The sequence below is a fragment of the Numenius arquata genome, chromosome 2 (assembly GCF_964106895.1).
Source record: "Numenius arquata chromosome 2, bNumArq3.hap1.1, whole genome shotgun sequence".
Lineage (NCBI taxonomy): Eukaryota > Metazoa > Chordata > Aves > Charadriiformes > Scolopacidae > Numenius > Numenius arquata.
Window position 1 is genome coordinate 22,665,537 of NC_133577.1, and position 13,252 is coordinate 22,678,788.

A 13,252-nucleotide genomic window follows, 5' to 3' on the forward strand; every position below is an offset into this window, starting at 1 on the left:
GGACAGACAGCATCTAAACTTTTAGAGAAGAGCTATAGCATAACATTTCCTAACATCTCCTAGTAATTCATCACAAGGCAGAATATAAAAAACAAACAAAAACTCTCACACGTTGCTTACAAAAGATGCTAACTTCCAGGTTTTAACATGTTGAAGTACAGGAGAGAATATGTCTTCATTTGTAAATGGACTGAGTTGAAAGACAATCCAATTCTGTAGCATTAACTGCTCTTTTGTATGGTATTGTATTTTTTTATTTAAAAATAATTTCATGCTCGTGGCAAAATATTAAATAAAATAGTGGTGTGTCTTTTAGTCTCTAAATTTGGCCATTCATGTGACTTTCATGGAAAAACTTCTGTTGTCTATTAGTAGGGAACCTTTTTGTAGCCATTTATCATCAAGTGGGGATACGTAACAGAAAAGCATCTATTTGTCAAAATACTTGGCTTGATATTATTTAACAAGGCTGTGGTGTTCCTGTGAGAGGAGTAGCTTGATACAGTTGACGTTTCTAGAATGACTGTTCTCTTCAGCTGCATCACCTCTGTTCTCCATTAGGGAATTTCTAGAGAGCGACGTTAGTCACTGAAGAAAAAGAAAAGTGGCATTCTTTGCATTGAGAGGTTACTGAATTACTAGCTTCAACACAGTATATAGCAAAGGATAATAATAGTATATGTGCATATATGCTTTGGAAGGTACCTTTCATTCCCAGGTGATGGATTTACTTTATGATGAAATGCTATAAATGAAGCTCTCCAGTTATTTAGTATGCCATATCTGGTGAAGTATAACTGTGGATATTGGTTCTGCTGATGTATACATAAGTACAGCTTTCTTACGTATAACTGTATCTTACTGTATGGGTTTCATTAGAAAACAAAGAAACAAATAAGAAACATAATAATAAGAAAAGCAAAATAGACAAATGAAAAAAACCCCTTCACTTAGATCCTCAGATACTGCTTTGCAGAGGGGCTGTTTTTCATTTTTAATTAAATAACCTCACTAGATCATAAAATATGACATGTTCTGGTATAAAATATGTAAGGTATAAATTCTTTGAAAGTTCAGATATTTTACTGTCATGTGTGAGCACAGGTTTATTAACTGCCAGCAGTTACTTTATGGTCTTCATAACTGTGTTTTCTAAGACAGTATAGATTTTTTTCCCTCAGTTTGTTTATGTGGTAGACTGTGGCATTCCAAAATAATCTGGTAAATCAGGTTTCCTTTATAACACTGACAACCAGGGAAGACAATCTCATGCTTTGGCAGCTCAGCTTGTTGAAACATCATTGCTAATTTTTGGGGCAAAACTAAATAAAGTGAGGCCAGCAAAAATCATCCTGTTGAACACTCTTAAGTGGAGTTACTTAAAAGTTAAGATGTACTCCTCTCAATTACAGATAATTCATTAGTTTATAGTATTTTTAAAAAATGATGAAGCAAAGTTATAGAGTGTATATATATATATAGTTATATAGTATTACTAGCCTCAGACATGTCAAAGTCAGCTTGTTGTCTAATGTATTTGTGTCCTCAAACCAGGACAATTTGAGATAATTCTGGAATTTTCATATAAGCATGTACTTTCCAGCTGGTAGCTATCTTGATGAAATTAGGGTTCCCCATCATTGCAGTTCTAGATTGTCTTTTCATGGTTAATTGGGCTTGATTGTCTCCTAAGTCTCTGAGGAATTAAAGACGGGCTCTAGTTCTCATCCCAGAAATGTTCCATACTTTTAAACTGACTGCAAATTATTTTGTCCAGGTGACATGTGAGTGAGGTGGAAGTCACTATGATCATTACTACATAGTTCAATACATATCTGGGTGATTTCTAAAATATACTGTAACATTTCATTTCTCTTCAGACATTAACGCCTGCTTGCTCCACTCCTTATGATATCTTGCTTTGTTTTTTGCTTGTTAATAATGTATGTGTAAGGAAAGTATAACACCAGAAACACCGATTATAACTAAAATAGAGATGTGTGTGTGCTGGGACCTCCTTAACACCAAGTGTCTTGATGAACATGAGTATGTGTGCACCTGCAGGCTTGAGTTCCTGACCTATACTTTTTTCTTCTTCTTCTTCTGCTATCTGGCATGCTGTGCAGTGCTCCCTCTTAATCACTATGAAGGAAAGAAAGACCTACTAGATTTCAAGAAAATTGAGGTGATTAAAGTTACAAGGTAAAAACCAAAATTCAGTAGTGTTACATTTTTTAAGTCAGCGTTTTTGGTAGCTATCCCATCAGGATTCTTTGTAGATAATTTCTCGCTTTTTCACCATAAATAAGGAGAGAGCAGGGGTAAGAGTAACCTCTAAATACTTCAGCTTTGCTATCTGGGATGATGTTTCAGGGTCTTTTGTAGAGCACTCTGGTGTTGGAAAGATGTTCTATAATTGCAAAGCCTTCATTTGATTCACTTTTTAAAATATAACATTCTAAGTGATTCTAAGTGGACAATCATGAAAAAAACAATAATTAATATTTAATGTGGTGTCTGTTATTAAAAAGAAGTCATCACAGGATATGACACAACATTTTTCAGCATTTAGCAATAGCAAGCACCAAGAAAGCCTCTGTCAGCAGACTCATTAACCGTACGTTGACAGAGCCTGTGATCCAGGAGGCAAATGTGCAATGTGTAAAGGAAAAAGACTTTAGAAAGCTAAATAAGCTGTGCATTCATTAGAGTTTTAATTAAATGTTTTATTTGTAGAGCTTCAAAAATAATTTGGAAACTTTAAATTTAATCTTTGTTTTAAATGTCAGCATTAAGCATCAGTGAAAGTCATTTGAGTATTTTTTCGTATTAATCCAAGCTGGAAAGCATTTCTGTAGCAATAGGCTGCTGGCTTGTACACAATGGTCAGATCATCGTGGTTGTGCAGTAAGATGCCCCTTAGCTGCGTGTGACACTGTTGTATAATATCTATTTGTAAAAATGCGAACTCTTTAGCTTGAGATTGTAGCATCTCGGTGAGCTTAATGCTGACATGTATTTTGCAGGAAAAATATAATTAGAAATTAATATTACAAGTAAAAGAATCTAAGCAACCTCTTTTCAGATAGATTACTGAAAATAGTAATAATAATGATCTTATGGCAGAGTAATGATTTCGCACTTTGTTATTTATATGCTTACATACCTGTGATATTAAGTATTGCCCTACCAAAGCAATATTCCTATCTCAATTTATTTAAACATTATCAATACTGTTATGTGTGATAAGTATTAATGACTTTCCAATAATGTTAACATCAATTTTCTTTGCTCCTCAGCCAATCAATGAAATGTTGGCTAATTTCTTATAGACTTTACAGATGAAGAAAGTTTTTAAAGAGGAACTGCCTATAGTTAGCATGTGTTAACAATGCAGAACATCAGTGGGGTCTTTCATTTCTCCTGCCCAAAATCACTTACAGTGTTTATGCCAAAGAAAATTTTCTGTACACTCTTGAATGGTTTTTGAATCTGTAGATAGAAAAGTTTGTCTCAACCTATAGTTAGTCCTTCAGTTTTATAAGCAGTATTCCTTGAGGGTTTTAATTGGGAAGCCAAAGGCAGGGTTTAATAAAGTGTATTCAAATTTAGCTTTAAATATTGGGTGGCTGCTACTGCTCCATTATAAACGCAATTGAAATGTTTCATGTTTGTGAAGCGAAGTGATGTAATTGTTCAGCTTATATAACTTTTTAATGTGCTATATGGTTTTTATAAGTTCCATTGAAATCTTACTGTTTATATAGCATGTATCTACTGTATACTTAATAATTTATCTCTAACAGGTTATGGAAGACATTTCATTTGGAGTAGAGGGTCATTTATCTGAGGTAAGTGTTTTCTAGGCAGTATAAAGTGGTGATATTGTACAGACTTCTCTGGGTCTCAATTAGAACTAATGACACTTGGTTTTATAGTATTACCTTTGGGTAAAAATTGCTGGAGAGTGTGAGAGCACTTACAAAAGCAGCATAGGCACAACTAGAGCGGGCCTGTTCTTTTTTTTTCCATTGAAGATAATGGCAAAATTGCTGTGTATTTCAGGGACTTCATAGTTAAATCCTGTGCTGGGGCTTTTAATGCATACCAACAACAGGATTAATAAGTTGGGAGAAAGTAGGACCAATAATATTTAGCCAGCCTTACAGTAGTACTGTAATGATGCTTGGGAATGGAACAAAATCATGATGTTTTACTTGTTTCCTTGTGTACAACTGAAAATACCTTTGAGTTTACTTTTGAAGTATAAAAGCACACTGCAGCAGAATACAGGGCTATGGGAATTTTGTCTGAATAAAAATACGGGGTGTTTGTCATTTTACACTTTTTCCATAAATTAAAAGATATCAGATGCTAGTCTATATATTTAAGAAAGTATAGGATAATTGACTAACTAACATGAGATACATTCCTTATGAGAGTAAGTGATGAGAAAATTCTACTTGCATACAAAGACCTGTCTACATACAAACTAAGAGTTTAGGTAATATTAGGTAATAAGTAAAGAGAGTTATACTGGTTCAAAGAGCTGTTCTTGATTCAGTCTGGTCCATTTTTATACTGGTATGCCTTGGATTGCAACTTACATATTTAGGAAATTTAGTATCCAAGCATTGTGCCCAGCCAGAAAATTAATTATACGCGTAAGTAACCCCCAGTTCACCTTCCATAATAGTATACATGCCACCTGTCAAGTACAAGTGACAAGTGCTCAGCCAAGCAAATATTAAATAAATAAATAAAATTACAGTTTGGGATAACTATTCAGATGAGGCATTTCTTTGGATTCCCACCAATGAATCCAAAGACTGTGTAGCAGCTGGAATACTTCAGGAAAGATTATCTAACTGCAAGACCAAACTCAGATTGTTGACCTTGTATAGAAGGAGACTGTGATATGAGAGCATGCCTAGGATGGACTGCTTGGCTGTGTGCAAGTTCAGCATAAATAAAAACAGGAAGCCTTGAGAGTGAAGGTGAACTTCGCAGAAAATGCAAATAGTCTTTCTTATCAGTGATCTTTGCTGTGAATTAAAGCAAAACTGTACAGGTGCTTGTGTCCATGGATGACATGAAATAGGGGCAGGTAGTCCCATGGGATAAAGGTAGCAAAAAGCCTTACTGCCAGCAGGGAAAAAACACCAAGGGCATGCTGGTAGTGATGGCTGCTAAGACAGCTGAATATTTGCTGGAAACTAAAAATTGCATATGGTCTGTACCAAAGTGAATGAGAGTACAACCGCATGTTTGTGTCCAGCAGTGATCTATGCTGTAAGCTGTAGTACAGGCCAGGCCTTGACTGAAGAAGTTGGTCTTTTTCTTAAGAGGAGGTGTGCTCTGTAGAAGTATTCACTAAGAACTTAATGTCTTAGAGTCCTCACAAGCAGAGGAACTTTGCCCTTTTGAAGTTTTGAGGGGGGAAAAAAAAAAAAAGGCATAAAGAGAATAGAGAGGAATGATACAAATAAAGGAAATGGAAATTTGCTAGAAACCCAGGCTCTACCACACTGCCACAGCTGGATTGATGTTGCCTTGTAGACAGCTCTATAAAATCTCTATGAAACTGTCAGCACCCTGTACCATGTCAAGGCTTTGCCTAAATGTTCCTTTGATGCTCTTGGCCCCTAATCCACTCCTGTCAGCCTCCCCACTGCCTGCAGGAGAGCACCCTGTTAGTCACTCCAGATTTTTGTGTCTTAGTGACTCGGGAGCAGAGATGGGGGTGAACAATACTAGGAAGCACCTATAAATGATACCCAGCTATGCTGACTCCTAACATAGCAGGGTGTGGACACTAGAAAACAGTTTGATGCTTTTGTTTCTTTTCCAAGTCCTGGCCCACTGAGAATTTTTATTGGTAACTCAGTAAATAGCCTCATCCTCCCACAGCAGGAACTGGAATTGTCCCGATTTTATTAAATGAACCAGTGGTCTGCACTGATTTTGGGAAGTCTTCACTCGGGCAAGATCTTCAGTCTACTAGACATGAGAACGGGAAGACTGCTGTCACCCAGACCTCAGGAGGGTGCTGGAAGGCAGTAGAAAGCTCTGTTCCTGCATAGATGCTTTTCCAAGGACCCTACTCCATAACTGTAGTGGAAGATACATAAAGGGAGGAATTGCCAACATCAGGCTGTAATTTTGATGAGTCATTTAACACTCCCATGTGGCGGTGTATCCCTGCAGAGGAGGGAAGGGGATCAGTGCAAGCAAAGGGAATATGGGAAAAGCATGTGATGATGGGGAGGAGGTAGGTCACTGTTGCGAAACAGCTGTCTGGGAAGCTTTATGCCCACGTTGTTGCATATAAGAAACCGAGGAGTGTGTTATGCTGCTGCAGTTTCCTAAGTATACATAAACAGGCTGATGGAACAAGCTAGCAGTCTGTAAGTGGAAGGTGATAAGGGCAAAAGTAGTTGGGAAACAGCCTTAATCCCTCTTCTGAGAAACTGGCAGGTAACCACTCACCTAAACAAAATCAAGGAGGCAACAGGTGAGTTTCTGTGGGACAAACTCTGTAGGATTCATCTTCAGCAGATGATCTTTGGTACCCTTCAGAAGACTGTTTATAGTACAGCACCATCTTCTTTTGGTGCAGAAAAGAGCAAACACAGTATCAGACTACGTATCCATGTCAGCAACTCTTCCGTGGCTCCAAAGAATTTTGAAAAGGAAAGTACAAAATTGCTCCTAAGGCTGCGCCTGGAAGGGTACTGCAAAGCCTAAGAGTGAGCCAGCAAGACCAATGAAGGGCAAAGGAGTTCAGAGATAAGCTGTATGTAAGGGGTGGGTGAAAGAAAACATGCATTTCATCTAATAAGAAAGGTGAATAACAAAATAATGAAATGAGAGCAGAGGGCAGAAATATTTTTTTTCTTCCTTATTTTCTTTGCCTTTAGTCTTTCTAAAAATGATAAATTGTGTCCATATATGTAGTGCTCTTAGTATTCACTACAAGGTAGCAAGAGACAAACACGGTAAAGGGTCCTAAGGCAAGTGAGATGTACTCAAGTCAGGCTAGACTGATGAAATTTCTTCTGAGTGCTCAGGAGCCAAGAAAAACAATCTCCAAACCATTAACAAGCTTCTTTGAAAACTCCTAGAGGAAGCTTGAAGTACCCGGGGATCGGTAAAAGGCAGTCTTGGTATTTGCCTTTAAAAAGGAGGTAGGCCAGGAGTTTATATGCCAGTCAACATAATTTCAATTAGGATTAGAAGTCCAAATGCCCTTGATAGATCGAAAGAATAGCCTGAAATCAGTAAGATGGGATATGTTAAAAGACAGGTGCAAATGACATTTGAGGAAGTACAAAAGTTGGATTTATGTATGCAGATAGTAAACAGCAGCTAAGATGACAGTATTCCGGAAGAAGAATCTAGGGTTATAGTGGACTACAAATAGAGTGGGATTCATTACGTTCATCCTGTTGCAGGAAAGGGCAAATGTCATTTTCAGCCTTGTTAATGGGAATGTCAGTTGAAAGATGGAAATAATTACTGTGCTTAGCTGAGAATGTCAAAGCCTTCAGAGGACTATGGCACTGGTCTGGGCACCTCACTCTGTAGAAGATAGGGACACACTGAAGAAAAGAAGGAAAGGAAGAGAAATAAAAGGTTTAGAAATTCTGGTCTGGTTGAAAGTCAGTCTTCAATCACATTAAAAATAATGATAAAGAGGACAATGATTAGCTATCGTTGTGTATGTGAGGGTAAAATGAAATGTAACTGTCTACAAACCGTGGTTTGTAGCAAGGGAAGTTTGCATTAGGAAAACTTGCTCACTGCAAGGGCAGTTTAGCCCTGGAGCAGGTTCTACTCTGCAAAATGAGCCACAAAATCCCGGTCAGCTGCTAAGAGCTGTGTAGACAGACAACAGCTGAGGACAGTCATAGTCGGCTTGATATCACTACAAGTCACAGAGTGGGCTTTGGTCCCTGGTTACTTCCTGGTCAGCCTTGCCATGATGCTAAGACGGTTTTGGTCATGACAAACATGTATTATTTTCAGAGTTAGAGATTAGGCCAAATCAGTGGCCACTTTGCCCTCCTCATCTACAACACCTGCCCAGGGTAGTGCAACACAGGGCAGGAAATCTGGGACACAGAGCAAGGGCAAAGCTTCCTCCATCTGCACTTGGGATGCTTTGTGGCTGTGTAGCTCATTATTTGAGGGCATGTGCGCTTGGCCTGCATGTGACTAAAGCATCTTCTCAAGCAGGACAAACATATGGATGGTTGCCTTTTGTTTCTAGAAATTATTTAAGAGATGTCCTGGCCTGACTTTATATAGTTTCAAGTGCTCACAATTTCTGTTAGCTTCGGCAAGGGGAGAGAAGTGCATGCAGCACTTCTGCCAACAATAAGCCACTGTTCTAAGTGTTTTGCCATAATATGAGGTGTCTCTTTGCAAAGGCAACTTTTCATAGTAGTTATTCATGTTATTTTGAATGATTTTAAATATTATAGGAGAGAGAGGATTTAGCACAGGTGAAAGAAATCTGGCTTTGATGTTCTGCAGAGGTTTCTTAGGGCTTTTGTTTTACATATCTTATTGGGGTTATGATATTGCTATTTTGAAGAAAGACACCTCCTTTTTACAAGGTTCCTCTGTAGGAAGAACGGATTTTAAGGATGTAATAGAATAGACTATTTCAGTTGGAAGGGACTTGCAACGATCACTTAGTCCAACTGATTTACCAATTCAGGGCTGACCAAGTTAAAGCATGTTATTAAGAGCATTGTCCAAATGCCTCTTAAACACTGACAGGTTTGGGGCACTGACCACCTCTCTATGAAGCCTGTTCCAGCATTTGACCACCCTCTTAGTAAGCAAATGCTTCCTAATGTCCAGTGTAAACACGCCCTGGTGCAGCTTCACATTCCCATGCATCCTATCACTGGATACCAGGGAGAAGAGATTAACACCTCAATATATATATATATATATATATGTCCGGGAATCCTGCTTCTCAGCGCGGCCACCAAAGACTCTATTAGAGACTCTAATCCCTAATAGTTAGATTAATCTAGCTCCCAGAATACAAATTTTTCTATATAAAATTGCTGACCTAGATCCAAGGGAGCATGGAAGGTGTTTGCACCGGAAAAGCTAATCAAACACTTTCCTTGAGTAATGCTGTCAAGGAGCTGTTGCTCATCAATGACTAAAATGACTTGTAAAAGAGTAAATTGAAATGCAGAAGACCAAAGTGGAAACATTCCCTCTGCTATTAATTCAGTGTGCTGGTGCTCCAGCTGTGCATCATCTGGAACATTGTCTGTTTCCTGTTTCTCACATCAGACTCGCATCTCTGGAAGAGAATGAGAATTTCTACTTTGCATGAGAAGGCAGAAGAATTTCTTCATTTACCACCTTAAGAAACAACAAAACACACCCACGTTTGTGCTGGTTTCACCTGCTTAAGGATTTAGGGGGAACAAAAATAATAAAAATCCCAACCAGCTACATCTGCTGTTCACAGAAAAATCCATAAAGCAATATTGCATCTCAGCTCTTTCCTGACTCCTGCAATTTCTCCTAGCTGCTTCCTAAAAGTGCTGTTAGTGCAAAAATAACCAAAGAACTCTTAAGACTTACAGCAGCTTGTAGCATTGACATAACCTACAAGCTTGGATGAGTTGTATTTTATTAATGTGTTGAGCTGGAGGCAGAGTCCACTCTCCTCTCAGAGATATTGTTGATCAGTGTAAAGTGCCACTTTCCAACCAGGAGCTGTTCTCAATAGTTTGTGTGTCACTGACAGCGGTTTCCCTGCCTACATAGACAAACGTCAAATAAAAATGTTACCAATGACGTTACTAGGCATGAAAGGTACTGAGAGAAATCTTTCCTATCTACTTCTCTGGGTTATCAAACTTTTTTCAAATGACAGCCTGGGGACAGAAGATGTGGAATTGGTTGAATATTTAGAATTATTCTTGTATATTTTTTGAGAGCAGTATATTTTTTCCCATTGCATTTATAACTCTTCTTGATGTCAAACTAAAGTTAGAGTTCTCTGCATGGCCACATTTTTCCAATCCAAAATAAGAAAGGCCACATATACATCTGCTGGAAAATAATAATTTACGTGATGGCCCTCCTGCATTTTTCATGTGACATCTGCAAGTAAGTTCCTGATAGATGGTGCTTCTCTAAACTATGGAGGACCTTCTCATTTCAACTAAAAATGCAGCTGTGTAATGGAGATGCAAAAATACTTTATCCATACACTATTATTGCTGTATTAAAGAGGAATTAAGCTGCAAAATACCTATTAGGAGTTTAAGATTAATTGAATATAGCCCCTATCTTACAGAGTTATTTTAGTTACAGTGCAGTGCAGCCACAGCCATACGGTTATGATTAAGTGGGTTTTAAGTGTTTAAAGACCTAAACCAGTTTGATCTAATTTTAATTACTCAGATTTACCTGCCTTCCCATATTGTTGTAACAATTCTGCATTGAGCTCATTTTCCTAGTACTCGTTGTTCACTTATCTTAATTTCCAAAGTAAACAGGATTCTTGTTACATTTTTAGACAATTCATTATGTACTCAAAATGTGATCATTCAGGAATTTTTTCACGAGATAGACTAGATGTTTTACTTTAAGTGAGAATCTAAGTGTTCAGTTGACAAAGGAATTAAAGCCAGTGAGTTAAAACTGATACTCTCTTATTTCTAAACACAGTTCATGTGAGACCAATGCACCATTAAAGTCCTTCCCTGGAATTTCAGCGGGGTAGAGACTGCTGGCCAAAGCTTAGAACCCCAGAACACAGGTTAGTACTGATGCAAAGCACCATGAGATGCTTTTGCTACAGAATGAGTGTTCCCCTGAAGTCCTAGGGTGTTGGGGGCTCATGTGTTCCTTCTTTCCATCCTTCCTGGGATGTTTCTTTACCTGGCTGTAAAGTTTTATTTAAAAAGGAAAAGAAAATTCCAAACCATGAGGTCATATTAGGTAACAGTATGTCGAGAAGTATAGTCATCTAGCTATCCTGTGACTGTAGATTTCAGGCTGTGGTTTTATTTTATCTCAGGTTTTCAGGATGTGTGCACGCTAGAGCGAGGCCACAGTTGCAACCTGGAGTCTGTTTGGCCAACCAGGTATCTAAATGCTGTCTCCCGTTGCCAGCATCTTTCAACCCAGCTGAAGTTCAGTGAGGGGGTGGTTCTAAAAGGCCCATTTTGCCCTGAACATTCACTGACATGGTGAACAGGAAAAAATTTCCACTGTGGATCTTCACTGCAGGGCTAAGCAAATCCAGCCAATGTGCTTATCGTTTAGATTAGCTGCTCAATAAACTCCTTGTATTTGCACATACAAGACAGGAACCATGAGGGCAGTTTGAAAGTGGAGGAAATGGATCTTCTCTTACAGCAACTAATGACAGTGCTAATCAGGTTGCTAATTAGCTGGATAAATGTTCCTGCCATCAACACTACTCTAAAAAAGAAAGGGATACCCTACTGTAATGTGTATCTTTATAATGGTTTGTCTATTTAAATATACTTAATGGCACAGGTATTCAGGAGTTTACCGTAACATGTACTTTCTTTTATTTGCTGTCTGTGGTAGCTAATGATTTCAAATCAGGACTAGAAGTGACATCCTTCTTGACAGCATGAATGTGATCCAAAATCTCATATAGTGATAGTTCTTGGTAAAAGCAGTGACTGAATCATACTAAAGTATTCAGTACAGTGATGTTATAAGAGCAAGAATCTGCATTGTATGTGTCACTGGGAGAGACCTATTCTTCAGGATCTGCACATGACTAATTCGTTTTGTTGAAGTACGGAGTCTGTAGAAAGAGTCTGGTTTGAAAATTTCTCTTACGGCTTTTGTCTACCAGAGCAATACTTAGGAGTTTGTACATTAATTAAAAACTGTTCTTCCTAAATTAACTATTCAATGATTGTATAGCACTGAGTGGTTTATGTCTTGTTTTTCTTGTTCATCATCTTCAGATGATGGTTATGTGAAGACCTGATTTTCTTGTGTGTAATTAACTGTTAGAGAAAAATCAGTGTTCAGAGGTGGAGCTCTCCATAGATGGTCATCATTTTAGATGTGCTTTCCGAGTACTAGGTTTTTGCAATTTAAGGACTCTTGTAGCCTGAGACCTAAGTTCTTTTAGACAACTGTCATCTGTTCTTGCATGCATGTCACAGAGTGATTCCCAAAAATTTCTAATGATATAAATAGCCTGGGTTATCCCACTCCCTAAAAGCATATGTTGTCCTGCTGCTGTACTGAATAATGATTTATCAGCTGGATGGAAGACTTTTTCCTCATCTTCTGTCCCTGGTCGTAAGTCGAGGATGTTCCTAGTTGCTGTAGGGAGAAATGCGCACCTTCTCTTCCCCTGTACTCATTTAAAAAACAATGGTTCATTTTTATATCTATAAATTCTGTGTAGTGCTGCTGTAGATTCTGAAGTTTGGTAATGATGCTGAAGATGGCTGCTCAGGTCTCCTGCACAGCACCAGGGACTCAGCTAGGTGGTTCTCACATTGTGCTTCTCTGTGTCTGAGCTGCGGGTGTTTGCAACATAACCTCTCCTACCCAGCTCGCTCCTCCAGGCTTTGAGCTGCAGCTGATTGTGCACCCATGCGATCTGCTGGAGAGCCCTGTCTGGCAGAAGACCTAGGAAGGCAGAAAGGTCAAAGCTCTGCGCTGTAATGCAGGATGTGCCAGCAAGCAGAGCTCTTCTGACATTTGATTCTGTGTATGCACTGTGTGACGCCAAGTAAGGATAGCACAGAACTGAGATCTAGTAAATGTGCTTACCAAAGATCAGATTGTTTCACAATGGGCAGTGTTCCAACGAGTATTAGCACGATTTCCTTGGAAGGTCTTTGATTTGAAGGCTCGATTTCTGTTAAACAACCACTGATGGCTGCTATGATAGCAACAGATCAGTCCAAAGGGCTCCAAGTACTTTGTGAAAGGAGAAAAACTTTCTGAAGATTGTGTATGGCCACATGTGCAGCTGGCTTTATGGACGAGTGCATAAACTAGCTCTAGAGAAAATCCAGTTTTCTGGATTCCAGCTGATGAATGACTCCAGCTTTTTTCAACATGGCTCCAGCAGAACTTCATCTTGGCACCATAATCTTTTCCTTACAGATAACCCCCATAATTCACTGTAGACAGCACTGTGATGCCTTGGGAGGGAGAGGAGAGGCTCATCTCAGTGTTGCACAAATTGGTTGATTTTTTT

The 13,252-nt window shown here is 38.6% G+C and overlaps 1 protein-coding gene across 1 annotated transcript in view; it reads left to right on the top strand.

The window, feature by feature from the left end:
- DISC1 (DISC1 scaffold protein) overlaps positions 1-13,252 on the top strand; it is a 207,306-nt gene that overhangs the window by 184,901 nt on the left and 9,153 nt on the right. The window contains exon 12 of the mRNA XM_074164698.1: positions 3,807-3,851. Coding sequence (XP_074020799.1) covers positions 3,807-3,851 — 45 coding nt within the window. The remainder of the gene's footprint in view (positions 1-3,806; positions 3,852-13,252) is intronic.